Source organism: Engraulis encrasicolus, chromosome 18, assembly GCF_034702125.1.
Source record: "Engraulis encrasicolus isolate BLACKSEA-1 chromosome 18, IST_EnEncr_1.0, whole genome shotgun sequence".
Lineage (NCBI taxonomy): Eukaryota > Metazoa > Chordata > Actinopteri > Clupeiformes > Engraulidae > Engraulis > Engraulis encrasicolus.
The window spans coordinates 52,013,018-52,035,077 of NC_085874.1; the positions used below are offsets into that span (position 1 = coordinate 52,013,018).

Here is a 22,060-nt window from a genome sequence, read left to right on the forward strand (position 1 = left end):
TTTATTTGATCATTTTTTATGTGCACTTCTGACTTAAAAAAAAATAATACTTGAAGCACAACGAGCTGGTTGGAAGCACTGTTTTAAGCAGTAAAACTACTGCCCTACGTTTTCTTAAAAACTGAACTTGTGTTACAAAGCTGTTTTAATAACAAACCATAATGGTATTTGCACTTCATAAGAGACTTATTGTACAGAGCTCTAATAAACCAAATGGTATTCAAACTTTTGACTGACTTTTCCCCCCCCCATTTTTTTTTAATGCAGTACTTTTACTTCTACTTCTACTTTTTACTCAAGTAGCAAAACTTGCAATACTTCTACTTGCTTTACTTAAGTACAACACATTTTGAATACTTTTGTCCTTCTACTTGAGTAAGGTAAGGAAAGGTTACTTTTGACTTTTACTCAAGTCATTTGACAAGATGATACTGGTACTTCTACTCCACTACTTTTCTCCAGTACTTTATACATCTCTGTGTGGAGGTGACATACAGTACATACACACTCAAACACAGACAAACGCACATATACAAACACACAACGCCTGAACTCACTTGTGGATCTCAGCAGGCTGCGTTGGGCCGACTTGGGCGTGGGGGGCGGTGGCAGTGTGGGGGGCGGGAGGGAAGCGAGCGACGGCGGCAGGGCCTGCGAGGGGTGTCCGGCCGCCATGGAGGACAGGAAGGTGGAGAAGTAGAGGCCCGAGCCCTCGCGCACCGGAGACAGGATGGGGGGCGGGGTGTAGGGGGGCAACACCAGCGGGTTGTCGCCCGGGAGACGCACCGGCGAGCGCAGGTGGGACGCGTAGGAGGAGATGGAGGAGGAGAAGGAGGGGGCGATGAAATTGCTGACCTGGGGGGGGGGGGGGGGGAGAGAGAGAGAGAGAGAGAGAGAGAGAGAGATGTCTTTATTTTGTGTGTGTGTGTGTGTGTATTGATTAAGGTGTTGACCTGAGGGGAAGAGAGAGAGAGAGAGAGAGAGAGAGATGTCTTTATTTTGTGTGTGTGTGTGTGTGTGCGTGTGTGTGTGTGTGTATCGATGAGGGTGCGAGAGAAAGAGGGAGAGAGAGAGCAGTAATGTCTTTATATGTCTTTATATGTCTTTAGTGTGTGTGTGTGTGTGTGTGTGTGTGTTGCTGACCTTGGGGGGTGGGATGAAGAGCGGTTCGGGACGCGGACGACGCTTGGACTTGGGGCCATCATCATCCTTACCATCATCCTGGAGGAGGAGGAGGAGGAGGAGGAGGAGGAGGAAGTTGTAAAACAGGGTGATCAGTACCTGTACTATTACAGGCTTACATCACACATGACAGTAAAACAAATGAACTGATGAAGTAAAACGACATATTCCTTCCTGGGCCCCCCGGCCCTACCGGACACTCCCGGTGGGTCTTTCCAAAAGCCCCCCCTTCCTCCAACCAGCCCTGGTTGTCGGGTGCATAAATGCAGTTGTCATTTGTGCCCTGTGTTTTGTTTCTTACCTGTCCCAGGTTGTCGGGTGCATAAATGCAGTTGTCATTTGTGCCCTGTGTTTTGTTTCTTACCTGTCCCAGGTTGTCGGGTGCATAAATGCAGTTTTGTCATGTGCGGTAGGTGTTGTGACCTACCTGTCCCAGGTTGTCGGGTGCATAAATGCAGTTTTGTCATGTGCGGTAGGTGTTGTGACCTACCTGTCCCAGGTGTTCGGGTGCGGTGTTCTTGAGCGAGCGGCGGCGGGCGACGATGACGGAGGGTGTGTGCTTGGCTGGGTAGTGGTGGTGGCCTCCTCCTCCTCCTGTGCCCTCGTGACTGCCAGGTGCCCGACCCCCTCCGTGGGGCCAGGGGTGAGGACCGTCCTGCTCCCCACCGACCGGCACCGAGACGGGGATGACCAGCGGCACCATGCCCCCTCCAGCACCCAGGACCTCCGACTGTGGAGAAGATGGATAGACAGATAAGATAAGTACGGGGATGACTTCCGACTGTGGAGGATATAGGTAGATAAGATAAGTACGGGGATGACATCCGACTGTGGAGGAGATGGATAGATAAGATAAGTACGGGGATGACATCCGACTGTGGAGGAGATGGATAGATAAGATAAGTACGGGGATGACATCCGACTGTGGAGGAGATGGATAGATAAGATAAGTACGGGCACCGAGACGGGACTGACCAGCGGGACCATGCCCCCTCCCCCACCCAGGCCCTCCGTCTGTGGAGAAGATAGATAGGTGTAGAGAGAGTAGGGTACTTGTATTAATACTGAAGGAAGGTTAGGTGTCCGACAGCTTACATACATACAAAAATACAAAACATACACCAAGACCACAAAGACACATTATTGCACATTGCAGTAAAGATATACACACACTTGCACACACTTGATATATACAGCAGATACGCATCTACATCTTTGTCTCAGAACTTAAAGTGATACTGTCCCATTTTTTGAAATAAGCTCATATCACACCTCCTCTTTAGTTTCATAATTGAGTTTCACCTTTCCCCTGTACTCCCTGACACTGAGTATGGCAGTGCAAATTTTACTTCCAAGCTAGCAGTTAACATTGAGTCCTATGAGACCAGTTAGCCGCCATACTCAGAGAATGGTTGAAAGTATAGGAGAACGGTAGAAGCCTATTATTTAACTCAAGGGGAGGTGTAATATGAGCTTATTTCCAAACATGGGACAGTCTTTGCGTTTACATGAGACACTTAAGTCCGATTTAACTCACTTTAAATCTGATTAAAACTTAATTCCACTCTAAAAATATCATGTAAACACTTACCGAACAGGATTTAAGTTTATTCCGATTTAAACTTAAGTCCGATTAAAGTGGGTGGTTTATTCCTCTTTTAAATCCGATTAAACACGTTCCTCTGTCATGTAACCTTTTATTCAGAATTACAATAAATCCAGTCGTTCCACGCATGCTCGTTGACCACACGATGGCGCCAAGAGCCCGTGCTCTTTGCCAGTGAGAAAAAAATGGCGGCACTTCCTGTTGATTTTCACATGAAAGTTTTGCTTAATTTAAAGTCCCTAAGCGATTATAAATGTTGTGGCTTCTATATATTGATGTAAAAGTGCCCCGCGAAGTAATGAAGCACAACAAAGTTACTCCACATCAACCTTTCACCAGTTTGTTTTTCTAAGCTAGGTGGGTGCTAACTAGCATTTGAAAGAACCAGACCCAAAGGGGATTTCTCCAGCCTTGAGTCCACTGAGGGAATTCATTTTCGGGCTGGAGATTAGCTTCTGTCCCAGTAGTAAACAGAGTTCCCCTGAGGTTTGGCGACCACGCCCCCACGCCTTATTTGGCTTATTCAGCATGTGCGTCCTCAGTCCAATCGCAATGCTTTATTTTCCCCAGACGTTTAATCGCATTTAAGTGAAAGTGCCATGTATACACGTCGCAAAATAACTCTTAATCCGATCTATTTAAATCTCATTTATTAAATCGGACTTAAAAACATCATGTAACCGTAGCCAATCATGTTAAGGAGAGATACCCATTTGAGTTGAAGTGCCTTGAAGTGCCTTAGTGTATGGGCAGAAAGATGGTTAAAATGAACACTGATGACTTACGGATAAAAACCTTTTTTTTCAGGAACCGAGCTCCAGCTAGCAATACAGTAACATCAAATTTGACGTTCCCCCCGCCCCTGGTATTTCCTTTTTTCTTTTACACTCCTCCATTGACCTATCTAACTGTGTTTGTCACAGTTAAGTTAGCTAAGCGGCAACATCAGTAGCACTACGTAGCAAAATAATAAATAACTTCAGGAAACCTCAGTAAAGAGGAAAAGGAAAAAAAAGATGCATGAAAAAAACAAGAACTGCCCTATTGCCCTAGCCAGTGTACCGAGAGAGAGAGAGAGAGAGAGAGAGAGGGAGAAAGAGAGCGCAAGAGAGAGAGATAGATAGATAGATAGATAGATAGATAGATAGATAGATAGATAGATAGATAGCGAGAAAGAGAGAGATGGTGAGAGAGAGATAGATAGATAGATAGATAGATAGATAGAGAGAGGGAGAAAGAGAGCGCAAGAGAGAGAGAGAGAGTGAGTGAGAGAAGGAAGGAAGCGAAAAAGAAAAAAAAACAGGAGGTTAATGCCAAGTTTCGGGCTGTTCCAGAGAAGGAGGGAGAGAGGGGAGTGCTGTGCTGTGCTGTGCTGTGCTGTGCTGTGCTGTGCTGTGCTGTGCTGTGCTGTGCTGTGCTGTGCTGTGCTGTGGAGTGGTGTGGAGTGGTGTGGTGTGGTGTGGTGTGGTGACGTGAGAGAGGAGGGAGTGCTGTGTGCTATCTGTGCCAGAGGGTGATGTCACAACTCTGCTGGTCAGGCACATGTTATGTAGGCCTGCTGCTGCTGATACTGCTGTGGGGATAGGAGCCAGGCACAGCACACAGGGGCCCCACTAGCCTTAAGGGTGGTTTATGCCTCGAGATCAGCGTCACTGCATCATGATGCAGTGAGCCGCGCAGTTAACGGAGTGAAGCCCCCCCCATCACGCAGGTACTCTGGGGCACCTCCCCGAAATTGTGTCTCGACGCAGGGAGCGACGGCGTGAAAGGGCGAAAATAGGTCTCTGATTGGTCCTCTCGACCAGCCTGCTCTGTCCTCGAGTCGAGAACAAGCGCTACTTCCTTGTTCTAACCTTCGTCGGTCTACGGACTGTGAGCTCTTCATTAAATAAGTTGCCCGTGCTTTGTTGTTTGATTTATTTACACGAACCAAAGACAACACATGCGCTTGCAAGTTACGACGCTGAAGTTATTTGGACAGTTGAACAGTGGTTCCGAGGTCGAGGAAACATTCCGCTTCGTCCTCGACAAATGAGCCACTTCTTTGTTCCAAACTACCACTGTGGCTGCCAGTGCGATCAAACATGCACGTGATATAAAGATTTAATGTTTCATTTTCATTCTCGTCGAGTCTGTGATGCTAAAAAACAACCGACACGTCTAGTTTACTCTTTGTATTGAAGGCAGTTTCAGCGTGGAATGACATCGCGCAGACCGTGCTTCATAACAGGGCATAAACCAAAATTAACTGCATCATGGCTGCGACAAGCTCACTCTGTGGCACAAGTAGGAAGCATAACCCGCCCTTTACAGCCTGCTGCTGCTGATACTGCTGTGGGGATAGGAGCCAGGCACAGCACACAGGGGCCCCACTAGCCTTACAGCCTGCTGCTGCTGATACTGCTGTGGGGATAGGAGCCAGGCACAGCACACAGGGGCCCCCACTAGCCTTACAGCCTGCAGCAGGATAAAGCTAAGAGGAGAGCTAGACACTTGCAGGCCTGCTGCTGCTGATACTGCTGTGGGGATAGGAGCCAGGCACAGTACACATGGGCCCACTAGCCTTACAGCCTGCAGTTCTGCAGTAGGCTAAAGGGATCGGCACAGCACAGCACAGCTAGGGTGACCAGCTGTCCGGACTTCGGCCGGACAACCCCGCCCCTTAACTTTCTAACCTAGCGTCCTCGCGCGCACCCATTGCTTCGACTTGCCGAATCCCCGCCTCCGTGGAGAAAACAGTGAAGTTGGCATTCTAAACTGTAGGCAGAAATCAGGGAACAGCGCTGCCATCTTACCTCAGACAAACTCAGCTGCCAACAGCAGTTTTACTTGTAAAACAATATTTTTTGGGGGAAGGATTTTCGCATTTCATTACCTCACTCCGATAAAGGAGTCATCAGTACCACTAACTTAATATTGTATCAGAGACGGCAGGTTACGATAGACAAATCCTTCCGTTGTTGTCTGTGTAGGCTATTTCATATATTTTTTTAAATGTATTTTGGGTAGGCCTAGTCATGCATTCGTAGGCCTAATAGCCAACAATTAATTTGATTTACTTTAGGCCTAGGCCTACTCAAAGTTGGTCAGAAGTCTGTTAATCAGCTGTGTTTTAAGGGAGGCAAACCGCTTCTGTCAACCTTTTTTTCATGCAGACGCTGGATGGAGCTCAAAATACAGACAGCGCCCGTGCAGAAAGACGTTTCTTTGCCCTGTTTGTAAAGTTGTGAGAACCCTCGTATCGTTGTAAAGCGTTTACTGTCAATGTTGTAAAGGCATTTAGCGGACAAACTTAGTTGCACTATGCGTTGCCACCAGTGCAGGAAAAAATAGGAAACAGACAGTAGACAATAATATAGTTACCTTATTTAACTTTCATACAGTCAGTTAATGAACTTATATATATAGGGCTTATATATATACATATAGGGCTATTGCACGGAGATTTCCCCGACATAAGGCGACAGCAATACAGTTAATTCGCTGGGCGAAGTCTGGGGTTATATCTGGAGTAACATGGCGGCCGCAGATATCGGAAACGCGACCGACTGTCAAGGTCTAGTTTGCGTCAATGACGTTGCTTCGCACCTCGAGGCCATAAGCAAAAGGCTAGGAGGAAAGGAAAGACAAAGAGAGGGACACACGGACGTCGTGAACATGTCGTAAAAACGGACCGATGGCCACCCTAAGCACAGCACAGCACAGCACAGCACAGCACAGCACAGCACAGCACAGCACAGCACAGCACAGCACAGCACAGCACAGCACAGCACAGCACAGCACTGCACAGCACAGCACAGCACAGCACAGCACAGCACAGCACAGCACAGCACAGCACACGGGGGCCCCACTAGCCTGTAGCCTGCAGCTCTGCGACAGGATAAAGCTAGGAACAACACACATACAGGCCTGCTGCTGCTGTGGGGTAGGGGCTAGGCACAAGGAGGCACACTGCTGCTGCTGCTGCTGCTGTGGGGTAGGGGCTAGGCACAAGGAGGCACACTGCTGCTGCTGCTGCTGCTGTGGGGTAGGGGCTAGGCACAAGGAGGCACACTGCTGCTGCTGCTGTATGGGCTAGGCACAGCACACGGGGGCCCCCACTAGCCTTGCAGCCTGCAGCAGGAATAAAGCTAGACACATGCAGGCCTGCTGCTGCTGTTGTGGGCATGGGGCTAGAAGGCACATGGGAGGCCTTTACTAGCCTTGCAGCCCTACAGCCCTGTTGCTGGGATAAAGACTCTTGCAGGCCTGCATGTCACAGCAGCCTCTACTGGCCTTGCAGCCTGCAGCCCTGTTGTTGCTGGGATAAAGGGAGCTAGGAGCTAGGAACACTTTGCAGCCTGTTGCTGGGATAGAGCTAGGAGCTAGGGGCACTGGCAGGCCTGTCGCTGGGATACAAGAGCCAGGGGTTATGCAGGGCATGCTGCTGCAGTAGGGATGGAGCTAGGGTTAGTTTAGGTAGGCAAGGCAGGCCAGGGCTGTCTCTAGCTATACACACATGGCAGGGCTCCAGAGTGCGACCAATTTGGTCGCATATGCGCCCATTTTTTTCAATGGTGCGCCTAAAAAATATTTTTAGGCGCACCGGTGCGACCAGCCATCAGTAGAACAAAATCAATTACCAAACAATCGTTTTAATGGACAGAAAATGAATAGTCATTCTACAGTAGTGCCCCATCATCACACAATAAAACGTGTCGATGCGGTCATTCCTTCAACTCAGCTGAACTAGAACTACCGGTAGCTTTCTCCCCCTTCCTCGTTCACAGGCAGCTCGACGTTTCAGAATAGAATGTTCGACTTCGCTCAACTATCCGAGTTCACATGTGCCAGCGAGTTTTGTGTTCTCAACCAGGCGAGTTTTGCAACGGACGAGAGAGATACAATCACGGTACAAACAGCAAAATGACTTGAGGATATTTAAAACACGAGAGTCACAATCTCTGGGAAAAACTAAATGGCTCGAGCGGATATTAAACATTGCCACACAAAAACGCAGACGGGTGCGCGGATATTTCCCGTTTCAGCCGCATGCAGAGCTGGCCAAACAACAGGTGATGCGCTAGTCTGTCGGGACTTCTGTGAGAGTTTTTTGATAGCGACTAGGGCAGGCTACGTACATACTGCCTATCAGTCGACAAGGCATCGTTCCTGCACCTCGAGACAGCACGGGAGAGAGAGAGAGAGAGAGAGAGAGAGAGAGAGAGAGAGAGAGCGCACTAGTGCTGTCGTGTCTGTTCGTAGCGCTTGCTAAGATACCACAATCATTATGCAGAGGGAGAGCGCTCAAAAACGGGGAAATAGACAAAACCCAATTCACCTTTCCACTGTCAACATAGGCTAGACTATTTTTGTCTAATGATTTTAAAAATCATGACATTTTTAGCAGGGTTTGTTAAAAAAAATCTATCCATCCATCTATCCATCCATCCATCTTCATATTGTAACTCTGTGCTTGTGCCGTGTGCGTAGCCTTATTGCAGAAAAGGCTGGTATGTTGATCTTACTAGTCAAACACATACTGACTAAAAGGCTACTAATTTGGTCTTTTCTACCAGCCAAACTGAAATTTCACCAGCATTTGGCCGGTTGACTGTCTGGTGTTAATTCAGAGCCCTGCTTGTAGTCAAGATGTTAGTTAGGTAGCCTACTGCCATGTCTTTTATAAGGAGCACATTTGGAAGACTATAGCACATGAAAGGCTCCAGGTCTTTTAAAATAATAATAATAATAATAATAATAATAATAATTTATTATTATTATTGCTATTGTTATTATTTTTAATTATTATTTTTTAAAACTGAGGTGCGTGCATGTATGGGGTGGTGAAAACATTTGGGTGCACCTACATTTTGTGCTGGTGCACCTAAAAAAAATGTTTAGGCGCACCAGTGCAACCAGTGCAAAAAGTTAGTCTGGAGCCCTGCATGGGGTGCATCCCAATATGTGACCTTGCCTCCTCCACTTGCGCTTGTCTCCTCGCCCCGCCTCCTGGCCCCTCCTCCGTGGAGAAAACGATTAAGTTTCCCAGCTGTCAGCCTAGCCACAACAACTTTTGAGGGACTGTTTTTCATTCACCATAACAATTGCAAACGAGAAAAAGACTCTACAATTGAGCTTTTGCAAGATATTGAAATATAATGCTGTTGTCAGTGATGTCATCATGACGAGAAGCGAGTGGAGGAAGGAAGTGGAGGAGGCAAGGTCCCATATTAAGATGCACTCATGCTATCTGCTGGGCTAGGGACAGGGGGTGGGGGATGGGGCCGCTGCAGTGATAGGAGCTGGGCAACGCCGTCTCTAGCGGAGGTTGGGATGGGGAGTGGATAGGGCACCGTCTCTAGCTGAGGTTGGGATGGGGAGTGGATAGGGCACCGTCTCTAGCTGAGGTTGGGATGGGGAGTGGATAGGGGACCGTCTCTAGCTGAGGTTGGGATGGGGAGTGGATAGGGCACCGTCTCTAGCTGAGGTTGGGATGGGGAGTGGATAGGGCACCGTCTCTAGCTGATGTTGGGATGGCGGGTGGATAGGGCACCGTCTCTAGCTGAGGTTGGGATGGCGGGTGGATAGGGCACCGTCTCTAGCTGAGGTTGGGATGGGGAGTGGATAGGGCACCGTCTCTAGCTGATGTTGGGATGGGGAGTGGATAGGGCACCGTCTCTAGCTGAGGTTGGGATGGGGAGTGGATAGGAGACCGTCTCTAGCTGAGGTTGGGATGGGGAGCTGGGCAACGCCGTCTCTAGCTGAGGTTGGGATGGGGAGTGGATAGGGCACCGTCTCTAGCTGAGGTTGGGATGGGGAGTGGATAGGGCACCGTCTCTAGCTGAGGTTGGGATGGGGAGTGGATAGGGCACCGTCTCTAGCTGAGGTTGGGATGGGGAGTGGATAGGGCACCGTCTCTAGCTGAGGTTGGGATGGGGAGTGGATAGGGCACCGTCTCTAGTGTTGGGATGGGGAGTGGATAGGGGACCGTCTCTAGCTGAGGTTGGGATGGGGAGTGGATAGGGGACCGTCTCTAGCTGAGGTTGGGATGGGGAGTGGATAGGGGACCGTCTCTAGCTGAGGTTGGGATGGCGGGTGGATAGGGCACCGTCTCTAGCCAGAGGCACTGGAGGCCTGCTGGACGTGGGATAGGGGGCTAGACCGGCAGTCTCATGCAATCTGCTGCAGGGATTGGGATAGGGGCTAGACCAGGGATGTCATCACTCTCAGGGAACTCATTCCGCCCGCAAGATCATTTCAAAAGTTAAGTCATTAATGCATAGCGTAACGAGATTTGAACATGACATTGACACCATCCTTTGCCTGCACCTTGCTGGGCTAGACATAGGGGATAGGGGATAGGGCAGTCTCCAACTAGAAAATACAGACATACTGCTAATCCCTTTGGCTTTTGAAAGATGCATCCAAAAGAGGTTTCTACCAACTGTGATGCTAATGTATGGCGTCATAATGTGGACAAAAGGTCCACGAGCGCCACTTACTGCACACGCGAGGTATTTTATTCTGCGCGCGCGCGTAGACACTGTCGCGCGCGCGATTTTGCTCTGCGCGCGCGCGCAAACGCTGCCACGCGCGCGCAAACACCGCTTCACGCGCGAGAGGTGACATGAATTTCCTCACGCGCGAGCAGAAATATGAATATTTAAATTATCTCCTCCCACTGATTAGCATAACCAACGGGGCGGAAGTTTGTTTAGTCCGAAATAGTCATATATAGATATCAAGATCAATTGTTTATATCGTTGCTACGGTGACTGCAGCTCGCGTTTACTGACGAGTGGAATGACTGAAGGTTGCTGACAAGGGCATTTACCTCTATTTCTTACCCATTTTTATGAAAACATTGTTTTTAATATATATGAAGAGTTCAGATGCAAAACCCCCTAAGTGCCTTTTCAGAAATTAATCTTAATTCATTTTTATTTAATACAAAGCTATCAAAACTGCATATTTTTACATTTTATTTATGTAATATAACTATTTATATGCATTATCAAGTACATGAATGTAAACCAAACCAACAACCCGGTTCTCTAAAAATATAGAAGTGCAGGTCTTCAGAAATGGAGTTAGGGGGTTTTGCATCTGAACTCTTGTTTGTTTCATGGGCGAACTTGTTGAGATTCGCAGACAGCAGATGAGGAATAAAGTGAGTAGACATTTCATCAACTGAATATGGTTTGTGTTGTAGCCTAGGACTATTCCTGTCAAGCTTCATTTTGCTCACGACGAGTGTGTTTTAAGAGCTTAAAGTTAGCAGGCTAGGTATTTGGCATGATGACATAGTTGTTTTGCAAAGAAGACCAAAATGCACGTTTACATAGACCTTAAGTTAACATGTTGTAAGTGCAATGTTTCACTGAAATCCAGCTCCGTGCATGATGCATGACTGAGAGACAGGCCTTACCGGTACAAACCTGTTTCCTACGATGGTCCAGTCAGATATTTGTAATGTGTAAGGATTCAAGTGTGTTTGATACTTTTGCTGGTAAGCATTGCAATAAAAGAGGGAGCTGGATAGTCAATTCAAGCGGTCAGATCAGAAACCCTTTATTGAAATCGGTTGGAACAATCATTTATTTTGCCACTGTTCTCCATAGCTGGTGACGACACTGGGCAAGACGGCCGCAGTTGACTTGAGACCGGAGGCTGAAATATGGATTTAATGTAGGCTATGTATTCAGCGATCCAACGGGTATACACAACTAGAGCTCTGGGTGAATTTAGCCTACATTGCATCAAAGAGCTCACTCTGTGCTTTGGAATGAAATGATTAAGTGGATAGAAAATGAACCGTGCGTGGAGTATCCAGTAGATGGCGTCGACACACTGTAAATAACCAATGACACTACAATACTGACACAAGCACAATGAATGATTAGGCTAGAAAGTAAGATCACTTTCTCAAAGTACTGCAATGACTCCCAGAAGTTGACTGGTTCATGGAAAATGGTAGCGCAATACCGGCCTCTTCGAATATAGAGTTGAATAATTGAATCTTTAAGAAGTGACATAAATGGTACAGATCAAGACTGTATTTACCTGCTCTGTTTGTGTCAGTACATTTAATGCAATGTGATACCAGTGCAATGCAATACATTTAATAAAAAGGTGCAGACATTTTAATAAATAAATAATAATAAATAAATAAATAAATCTGCCCCTGTACGGAGGTGGTCACACACAGCCAACGAAACCACATGGGCAACATGGAAGAGGTCAGTGTGCAGCCCAGCTTGTCTGACCCAAGCCATTTAAGTGGTTAAAGAATTAAGTGAATCCATCTACACATGCCATATCTACAGGGGCCTAATCTGTCTACCTTTTTTACATGTTGCAGCAATTGCCAAAGCAGGTGGGTCTTTGCCTGGATTTCATCACACAGCAGCAACAGGTCTCTAGGACTCTGGTTAGGTAGCCTGTATACACTTTATTTCTGGAAGGTGATGTGGGTGTCATGTTACTTCAGCAAGCAGCACAACGCACACAGTTCATAACATTTCATCCGGGCAAGTTTTTCTCATTTTCATTTAGGGAGCAGCCAATCCCAATAGTGGTAACACAAGTGCAGAGATGTCATGTAGACTATTAAGCTCAACTAAATGGGTCACTAGTAGTAACATAATAACAGCAATAGCTACACCACACGCACAAAGTAAATTGAATAATTGTTGTGATTCCAAATTACCTATTCTCGATGACGGCACAATCTCTACATTTCTTTGCTGTACAGGAAATTCAGGCATACTGCATATCGGCAGTTGGTGAGATGGCGTGGGAGTTCCTAGGCTATGTTTGGGTTCCACTGCAATCCTGTGCCATCACAAAGATCTGGCAGACCTTTGAATCCACACATTGTACAGGTTTCCAGGATGTGATGTATTTGTGGCAAATAAAGACATTTCAATGTACAGTACACCTGAATCAGATGTATTTGTTATAATGCATTTCTTAACCTCAGTAATGGTTTTTAATGCATATTTAGGTTTTCACATGCATATTTATACACTGTATAGTATAGAAGAAGGACTGAGAAGTTTTACAATATCTCACACACACACACACACACCCATACAGAGTTTGGTGTACAATTTTGGAAATCGGCTGTGATGGCGTCGGATCATCTCCTCTTTTGGGGGTACTGGGTACACACTGCTCCACGGTGGGGGCGATGGCTGCCTCTCACGTGGAGAAGTGTCAAAGTCTTGCTGTAGTGTAGGTCCGTTTTACTTGTCCTTGCCCGCTCTCTCTCACTGTTGCACAGTAGTGTGGTGCTGCCTATTGAAACATGTGGTAGAAATTATGGGAAGTGATGATTTTGTTTATTCTGTGTAATATTGATATTGAACGGGATGTTCTCCTTCACCAGCAACATTCTGAGGTTACTGAGAGGTATGAAATTACCTGCTTAAGATGCCATGGTATGTGAACGGCTTCATTTTTGGCGCAAAATGGTTGATGACGTTGTGGCTTATGAGCTGATGTCTGGTGACCGGATGCCATTTTCTTGATGTCCTTCACCTAGCCAGTGTCATTGAGGTCATCAAAGTTTCCGGCAGCCTTGTCTGTAATGACAGGATATACAGTATTAAGAACATGACATATCACTGTCGGTCAGTAGTAGTTTTCTACATCTTGTCCAGACAGTGTAAAATAATTCTAATTGTTGGCAAATGAAATCAAACAGGTAATACTCAAGCACTGGCACATAATACAGTCTTACCCAACTTGTCCAAAAACAATGAAAAATCTGAATCTGAGAATCTGAAGAAGACTGTTGAGGTAGAAACGTTATCCTGCCATGAAGAAATAAAACGCAACAAAAACGATTCTAAGTGTGCAGACTCCTCACTCTGAAAACTGCAGTTGACCTTCGTACTGCACCTTTCTCTGGGATGTGCACAATCCTCTCCTTCAAGTAAAAGTATTCAAACTACAAGGTGACTGTGGTCCACTTTTTAGGTACATGTGTTTAGAAAATTTAATTCAGACTTGCGCTTTGCATACGATGTGACAGGCTGTGTTTGGGTATCCGTACAGCTGGTAGAACCCATGTCTGGGTACAGACAAGGGTTTGACATTATAATGTTTTGCTCTCCGGCCACAGTGGCTAGTGGTTTTCCCAAGTCACTAGCCACTCTGGTTTTCTGCTAGCCACATTTTTGCTCACAGTTCTTTTCATTATCGTGCTAAACCAAGAGGGTTAGTGATATGAACACATAATTTCTACATGTACAGTGGCTCCCAAAAGTCTACACACCCCTCTTCAAATGTCAGGTTTTTGTGATGTAAAAAAATGACAGAGAGACAAATAAATTCACAGCTTTTCCCTCCTTCAATCTAAACTATTATTCAATGCAATGCAATGCAAAAATGTACACACCTTTAAATTAATACTTAGTTGCAGCACATTTGGCCTTCATTACAGCAGTCTTTTGTGGGTAAGAGTCTCAGCATGGCACACATTAATATGGCAATATTCGTTCACCCTCAGAGAAGTAGATGTGTGCACATCCCACTCGATGGGCCAGGTGCAGGACAATGAGAGTAAATCCAAGTGAAAAGAGAAGTCCGCGACACTGCTTGTCTATTTATTATTTAATCGAGCAACGTTTCGACCTTCAGGTCTTCATCAGGCAAAGCCAGGTGAAGCCAGTCTTTAGTAGATTTAGGTGTGCGCTTAGGGAAATTGCCGTTGTGAAAGATTAGTTCCTCTGCATCTTCACCTTTCTACCAGGGGGGCGAAGATTTTGTGCCACTACCACAGCCCCTGTGGAAATGTTCATAATTGCCTCCTACCTAATGAAGGCCCCAGTGACAGCTGAAGAAAAACAGCACAAAAGAACCCTCCCACCACCATACTTCACTTTAAGTATGGTGTTATTGGGGTGATGTTTTTTGCCAAATATACCCTTTCGAATTATGACCAAAAAGTTCAATCTTGGTGGAGTATATTTTGCAAAAAATATTTATGTAATCTCCCAAATGCATGTGGGAAGACGTATTATGGTCAGGTGAAACCGAGGTTTAACATTTTGGACATAATTACAAAAGGTAACAACACCTCATTGCCAAGGTAACACCGAGCGTAAAGTGAAGCATGAAGGTGCCAGCATCATGCTATGTGATTATCGTTCTTCAGCTGTAACTGGGAGGTTGGAATTTAGAACAGTTCCACAGGGGCCATTGTAGTGGCATAAAACATACTGCCCCCTGTTAGAAAGGTAATGATGCGGATTACCTTAATCATTCAGAACGACAATTACTTTTAGGCAAATGCCAAAAATCAACAAAAAATGGCTTCATTAGAATAAGATTGAGGTTTTGGAAAGACCCAGACAGAGTTCAGACCTGTATGACACGGAACATCTGTTGGGCAATCTGAGGAGGACTGTGCAGATGAGATGCATTCGCAATCTGTCAGATTTTGAGTACTTTTGCAAAGATAAGTGTACAAATATTGTCACTTCTATGTTTGCCATGCTGATAGACTCTTACCCAAAAAGACTGAGTGCTGTAATAGAAGCCAAAGGTGCTGCAACAAGGTATTAGGTTAAGGGTGTGCATATTTATGTAACGATGTAGATAGATGTGACGGAGGTCATCTTGCACCTGTTCACCCCCCTCGGGGATCGAACGTGCGACCTCGTCAACTACAACGGTTCGGCAATGGGAGACACAGTACGATACCGCTGGGCCAAGAGACTAGTCTCTCGGCCCAACGGCACAAGACTGTATGAGGCTATCGGAGGGAGGTTTACCAACGTTCCACGCCAACTCTGTGCTAGTTAGCCTCCGTTACACTCTCCCCCTTAAACCTCACTCCCATCCGGGTCACGGCACCACTGTGACGGAGGTCATCTTGCACCTGTTCACCCCCCTCGGGGATCGAACGTGCGACCTCGTCAACACAGTACGATACCGCTGGGCCAAGAGACTAGTCTCTCGGCCCAACGGCACGAGACTGTATGAGGCTATCGGAGGGAGGTTTACCAACGTTCCACGCCAACTCTGTGCTAGTTAGCCTCCGTTACATAGAAGTTTTTTATTTTCTATTCTTTCCTTTTAAAGCTTTAAGTTTGTTTTCTGTCATTTTTTTACGTAACAAAAACCTGGAATTTGAACAGGGGTGTGTAGATGTTTACCTCAATCTAACTGCTTCATCCCGGTTCATCTTCCGTCTCGGATTGATGTTGAGGAGCCTGGTCGGTAGCATACCTGCAAGTGCTTCTTCCACCGCCTGAAAATAAATAATGCAAGAGGGAATAATATAGACCGATTGGTAAGAGTATGCACCAAGCAGCTGAGCTGTCTGCTCATTTCGAGAGCTGTAAACGATTACATTACGACCATAGAAAGAAGGCTGGCTGCACTGCTGACAAGTTCATGGATCTTGATGTAACAGTGCACATAATTTTAGCATCAACAGGATGTGACGCAAAAACGTACATCCATTCAACAGGGCAAATATTTGATGATGTTACCATCTTATAACAATGACGACTTGGCCTATATTATAGTTCTCAGAGTCGCAAAGAATGCCCAGCTTCCTGCTTGTTTAGCATGACACAGTAGGTCATGCTCGCATTAATTAGTTAGCCTACTAGCCTACTAAAGGACTTGTATTTATAATCAACATAAATCCACCGCCAACAACTGAACTAGCCTAGTGGTCTATTTACATGTCAAACATGTCCCACACAGCACAGAAACAAAAGAAAAGAGAAGAGAAAACATTGTAAGCTGGTCTTCGCCATTCACACACTTTGACAGTGTTTCCTAAATTGTCGCAGACAAGTGTCTTGAGAGCAAATACCTACCTAGGCTCTTAAACAGCACCTTCCTGCATTCTGGCGTCCAACTTCAGGAATGGGTCATCATCTCTGTATGACAGCATGCACAGAATTAGTGGTCAATATACAACATTTTTATAAAAGTAAGAGTATGCACATCCCACCTCGCTGAGGCCAGGTGCAGGACAAAGGCGCGTCTAATAGTGGAAAAGAGTAGAAGTCTGCATCCTGTGGCTCCGCTTTGAAAATGTATTCAGGTCATACAACCATGAAGACCCTGTTGGGGGTCAGCTGCTCTATGTTCCCACAGCCCATTGGTCCCACAGCTTATTCTTGCTGCTCCATGTTCCCACAGTTATTCCCACAACTATTCAAATATAGGCCATATGTTCCACACCTGTTTATTCTTAACACTACTACATAAGCTTGAGGCAGTTTTGAAAACTATCTCTGAACTACAGGAAGCCACATCTTGAGCAGTCACCTATAGCAGAAATGACAAGATCTGAAACAAACTGACTAATTTGAAAGAAAGGGCCCAGTGCATTAAAAAAGAGAATGCAGACAGCCTATTTCAGGGGACTCAGAAATACTAGGCAGGGCACAGCATAGAGAGAGATCCAGGAGCGGTGGCGTTTAAACGTGACAGAAATCCAAGTTAAAACTTTAGAAAAGTGAGTTATTAAAAAGTCACTGGACTCGGAGGGAGGAGCACTGCGCAGAACATAGGGCTTTTTGATGCATAGAATAGTTTACAACGCCTGCTCATTCAATCAAATTCTCAATAACAGCATAAAAGCGAGCTTACCCTGTACTGTACCCTGTACCCTACTGGCTGCCTGGCATTCAAAATCCTTCACAGCTCTACCAGCCAGGGCTGTGCGAAGCGTTGCCACGGCAACCTGCCCAGGCCTGAGCGCTTTGCTTCGTGCGATATGTAAGGGGTCAAAACATACCAAGGCGGAACGGTCGCGGGACGAACGCGGTTATGCTCAGTTTATTATTATTATTATTAGAGGGTTGCTAAACACATGTCAGTTGAATATTGACTGAACAAACTAACCTCGGTCTGCGAATGATGATTCTCCTCTTTGGCCTCTCTGAAGTCCAGGCGAACAAAGTGGCACGGCATCCTTATAAGCTTTGTGATACCACGGGCGGTCTTTACAAAACACTGCTTCTCAAAGTGCTCAGAGCAAACCTTGGTCTCAGCGTTGATCTGTAACCATAAATACCAGGGTATGCATTTTAGTTCGTTAGCAAAACAACTTGATTTTGGCACAAGTAGGCCGGGAGGTAGATGGACACTCCCAACTGAGATCGCTTCCGGACGTGTAGTCCCAGGTGTTTCTATCACTCCCGGACGTGTAGTACCACCACCCGATTATATTTCACGTATTATCATACACTGCCACATACAAGCAATTTAGGGTTAGGTTTAGGGTTATGGTTAGGTTTAGGGTTAGAAACAAAAAACTAACATCAAAAAGATAACTAGCTCCGTTATATGGCGGTGGGATCGATAGTCTGGCTAGTGGGAGCGAGCTGACCGGGGAGCGTCCTGCGTTGGGAGCGACAATCAGGGAATCAAGTAGGCCTATGCTACTGGTTCTGGTAGCACAAAATCAATGGCCATCGGATCGCTTACCACACAATTAAAGCCTAATCTTGAAAATAGCGATCTGGAAATATCATATAAATGTAGCGTTGTGTAATTACACATTCATATTTTTTTATTTCACCGAGGCATTCGCGTCATTAGGCTACATGAGTCATGACAAGTTTGGCGAGCTAGCTTATTTGTGCTAGCTAATGCGTATGATTGAACATAATTTTGCATCTTACCTTGAAATATGGACCAGGATCCCTCTTGATGTGATTTATACATTCACGGCGAAGTGCCTGCTCTTTGGGGAAACGGTGGAAAGTCTGTCCACGGTAGGATTTTTTTCTCTTTGAGGACGAACATTTGGGCACACAAAAGTGAGGCGGCATGACAGCTGGTGCGTTGCCGAATGTACCCCTGAAGTGTACCCCTCAACGTCTTTAGAACGTTCCGGGTGAATAAGGCGAACATAGACATAGCATATTGACACAATGTTTTCATCCACCAAAAAATAAAATGGGTTTACTAATAAAGAGGTGAATGCCCTTGTCAGCGCAGCCGTGAGTTGCGTTTCAGTTGTGTTTCAAAGGTGGTCGTTTGCAGTCACCGTAGCAACGATAGTCTATCAGCAATTGAGATCTGAGATCTCTGTGTTTGACTACTATGGACTAAACAAACTTCCGCCTCATTTGTTATGCTAACCAGTGGGAGGAGATAATTTAAATATTCATATTTCTGCTCGCGCGCGTGAGGAAATTCATGTCACCTCTCGCGCGTGAGACGGTGCTTGCGCGCGCGTGGCAGCGTTTGCGCGCGCGCGCAGAGCAAAATCGCGCGCACGACAGTGTCTACGCGCGCGCGTAGAATAAAATACCTCGCGTGTACAGTAAGTGGCGCTCGTAGACCTTTTGTCCACATTATAACACCATACTAATGCATACACTGAACAACAACAACGCTAGTCACAACACTCAACAATGCTAGTAGTTAACTACTCAAAACACCATCAATGTAAACAAAGACAATTGGGATGATACCAGTGCAAACTAGCACAGTCTGGACTGTGTTTCTTAAAAGTGTAGTTGCTAGCCAGTTGGCAACTTGGGTAGTTGCCAATGGGAAATTGCATTGCAAACGACAATGTAGCAAACGTAGTTAGCAACTATGGCGCAGAGAAATGCACCCCTGGTCATGTCTTGAGCAAGCTGAGGTGAAAGCCCATTTTTGGGAAACTCCAACTCCCATTGTCATTGTGACAAAGCACTCCACAGCACACAAGTGAACACTGCACACTGCACACAACGAAATTGCATTTATGCATCACCCGTGCAAGGGGGCAGCCCTCAGTGGCGCCCCATGGGGAGCAGTGCGGTGGGACGGTACCATGCTCAGGGTACCTCAGTCATGGAGGAGGATGGGGGAGAGCACTGGTTGACTGTACATTAGATGTACATTATGTAATATGGTATTTTAGTCACTCACCGTTTGCTTACTTGTCTTCACTTCGCCAACAAAAAGAAAACCTCAGTAGAAGGCAGTATATGGCACTATTGCAGCTGCAAGGTCTTTCACTTATTGTGCAAATCGAGTTAATTACAGTATTTTAGTAAGTGCCAATTCTTTTTCAGCCAATCTGAGGTAATTATAGTATTTTGGAAACTGCTGTTTGCTTTCTTGTCCTCCCGTACCTTCATTGCTTGGCATAAAAAAACGTTTAAAATGGTCAGCCTTAAGGGCAGTCATGGCTTAGCTAAGCGGTTAGGGCGTCAGACTTGTAGCCAAAAGGTTGCCGGTTCAACTCCTGACCGCCATGCTGGTGGGCGGAGTAATTAACCAGTGCTCTCCCCCATCCTTCTCCATGGCTAAGGTACCCTGAGCATGGTACCGTCCCACTGCACTGCTCCCTTGGGGCACCATTGGGGACTGCCCCCTTGCACGGGTGAGGCATCTCTCATTTCGTTGTGTGCAGTGAACACTTGTGTGCTGTGGAGTGCTGGGTCACAATGACAATGCGAGTTGGAGTTTCTCAGTTGGGCTTTCGGCTTTCACTTTTCACCTTATAAAAGCAATCCAGGGCCCCACCATTAGCCGTTATAACATTAAAAACTAGAAAGGCACTCGGAGAGTGCAGACCTCCACTAGGGAATCTGTTTGATCGAACATTTGAATATGTTACTCCCCAATTTGTTCAAGTCTTTCTGCCTTGTTTTTGTGGAGTTAGAAACTGGAATATCGAAATTCGCCCCATTCTGCAATGGTGAAGAAGCTTTTACAAAAATCCTGGATCCGGATCGTGACTCGGATCACCACCAAAATTATACTTTCGTCATTTCCAACAAGTCCACAAAATTTCATCCAAATCTGTGCATAACTTTTTGAGTTACCCTGCTGACAGACAGACAAACCAGCGCCACCGTAAACACAACTTGGCGGAGGGAAGAGGGATGTCCAGCACACCATCTATTCACACTCCTACTGTACCATCAAAAGGTACCGCAGCATATACCAGACGTCTAAAGGGCAGTTCCTACACACAAGCCATCCGCCTTTTGAATATGCACTAACTAGCACTTTACAGCCACTCCACTGCATAGCCTTCCTACCTCTTGCTTACTTTGCAGAATGTAACCCCAACTGTTTCTGCTTAACCAAATGCCTTTTCAAAGTCTTATTGCACTTTTCAATGCTTTTGTATGTGTAATTCCCTGTTATTTATGACCCCTCTTGTTTTTTTGTTTTGTCTGTTTGTATTGTTTAATCTGTGAGCAAACCTGAACACATTCCTAGCGACTGTATGTAAACTTGAACTTGTAGGCTCGGGGAGGCTGCAGGAATGTGGAGGTGTGTTGACTTGTAGCTGCCTGCAGCACACATGTCCACAAACACACACACACACACACACACACACACACACACACACACACACACACACACACACACACACACACACACACACACACACACACACACACACACACACACACACACACACACCAACCAAGTGGCACATGCACACACTGAATCACACGTCAACCAAGTGGCACATGCATGCACAGTGCACACAAACGCACATAACCTGACTGCTTGAGAGCTTGAGAGAGTGTGAGTGGTTGCGTTATACAATTGAGAGATCAGTGAGTGACTGAGAAAAGACAGAGAAATGGCGTGATGAGGCGGACTGTGCATGCAACAGATGGGAGGATGGAGAGGAAGGAGGGATGGACAGATGGAGGGATGAACAGAGGGATGGAGAGATGAACAGAGGGATGAACAGAGGGATGGACAGATGGAGGGATGAAGAGAGGGATGAAGAGAGGGATGAAGAGAGGGATGGAGGGATGAAGAGAGGGATGGAGGGATGAACAGAGGGATGACAGCCAAAGTGACAGTAGAGAGGATGCAACCAAACACCTCACTGTGACGAGACTTTTCTCTACCAAACACCTCTCACAGTGCAGAACAGTAACTTACACTAAGAAGGTGGCTCAGGAGTAAACCAGGTTAAATGAACCCATTGACACCTAAGTCACCTGCAATAAAGGGTGCTGAATGCCTGAGCCCTTTTTAAGAAAAGCTGCCCTCAGCCTATAAACACTTATATCTCAGCTTCTGAAGCACATAAAAATATGCACTATGTTGCATTTAAACGCTAAGACCCTCATCTTTTATTAGAATGTGTTCATTCATCTCAAACAAACTGAGATTTTCAATAAAGTTGTCTCAAAACTCATGAGCCTGAATGTTGAATAATGCAGCTCCAGGCGCAACGCAACATCAGGCATCAATGGGTTAAGAGGTAAATCGTCTAATACAAGAGCCTGGAGTCCTCATTTTCTTTAGAACACAAGAACTCCAGGCTCTTCTATTAGG

At 46.0% G+C, this 22,060-nt stretch overlaps 1 protein-coding gene and 1 long non-coding RNA gene across 2 annotated transcripts in view; both read right to left on the minus strand.

Annotated features, from left to right (window-relative positions):
- mideasa (mitotic deacetylase associated SANT domain protein a) overlaps nucleotides 1-22,060 on the minus strand; it is a 58,549-nt gene that overhangs the window by 23,517 nt on the left and 12,972 nt on the right. Inside the window, exons 5-7 of the mRNA XM_063223820.1 lie at nucleotides 1,673-1,912; nucleotides 1,144-1,221; nucleotides 558-855 (exon numbers count right to left, since the gene is read on the minus strand). Coding sequence (XP_063079890.1) covers nucleotides 558-855; nucleotides 1,144-1,221; nucleotides 1,673-1,912 — 616 coding nt within the window. The remainder of the gene's footprint in view (nucleotides 1-557; nucleotides 856-1,143; nucleotides 1,222-1,672; nucleotides 1,913-22,060) is intronic.
- On the minus strand, nucleotides 15,849-18,963 carry LOC134469519 (uncharacterized). Its single transcript, XR_010038999.1, has 4 exons — nucleotides 18,430-18,963; nucleotides 17,648-17,803; nucleotides 16,612-16,674; nucleotides 15,849-16,031 (listed from the first exon to the last, which is right to left on the minus strand). It is a non-coding gene; the product is annotated as an uncharacterized LOC134469519 (long non-coding RNA).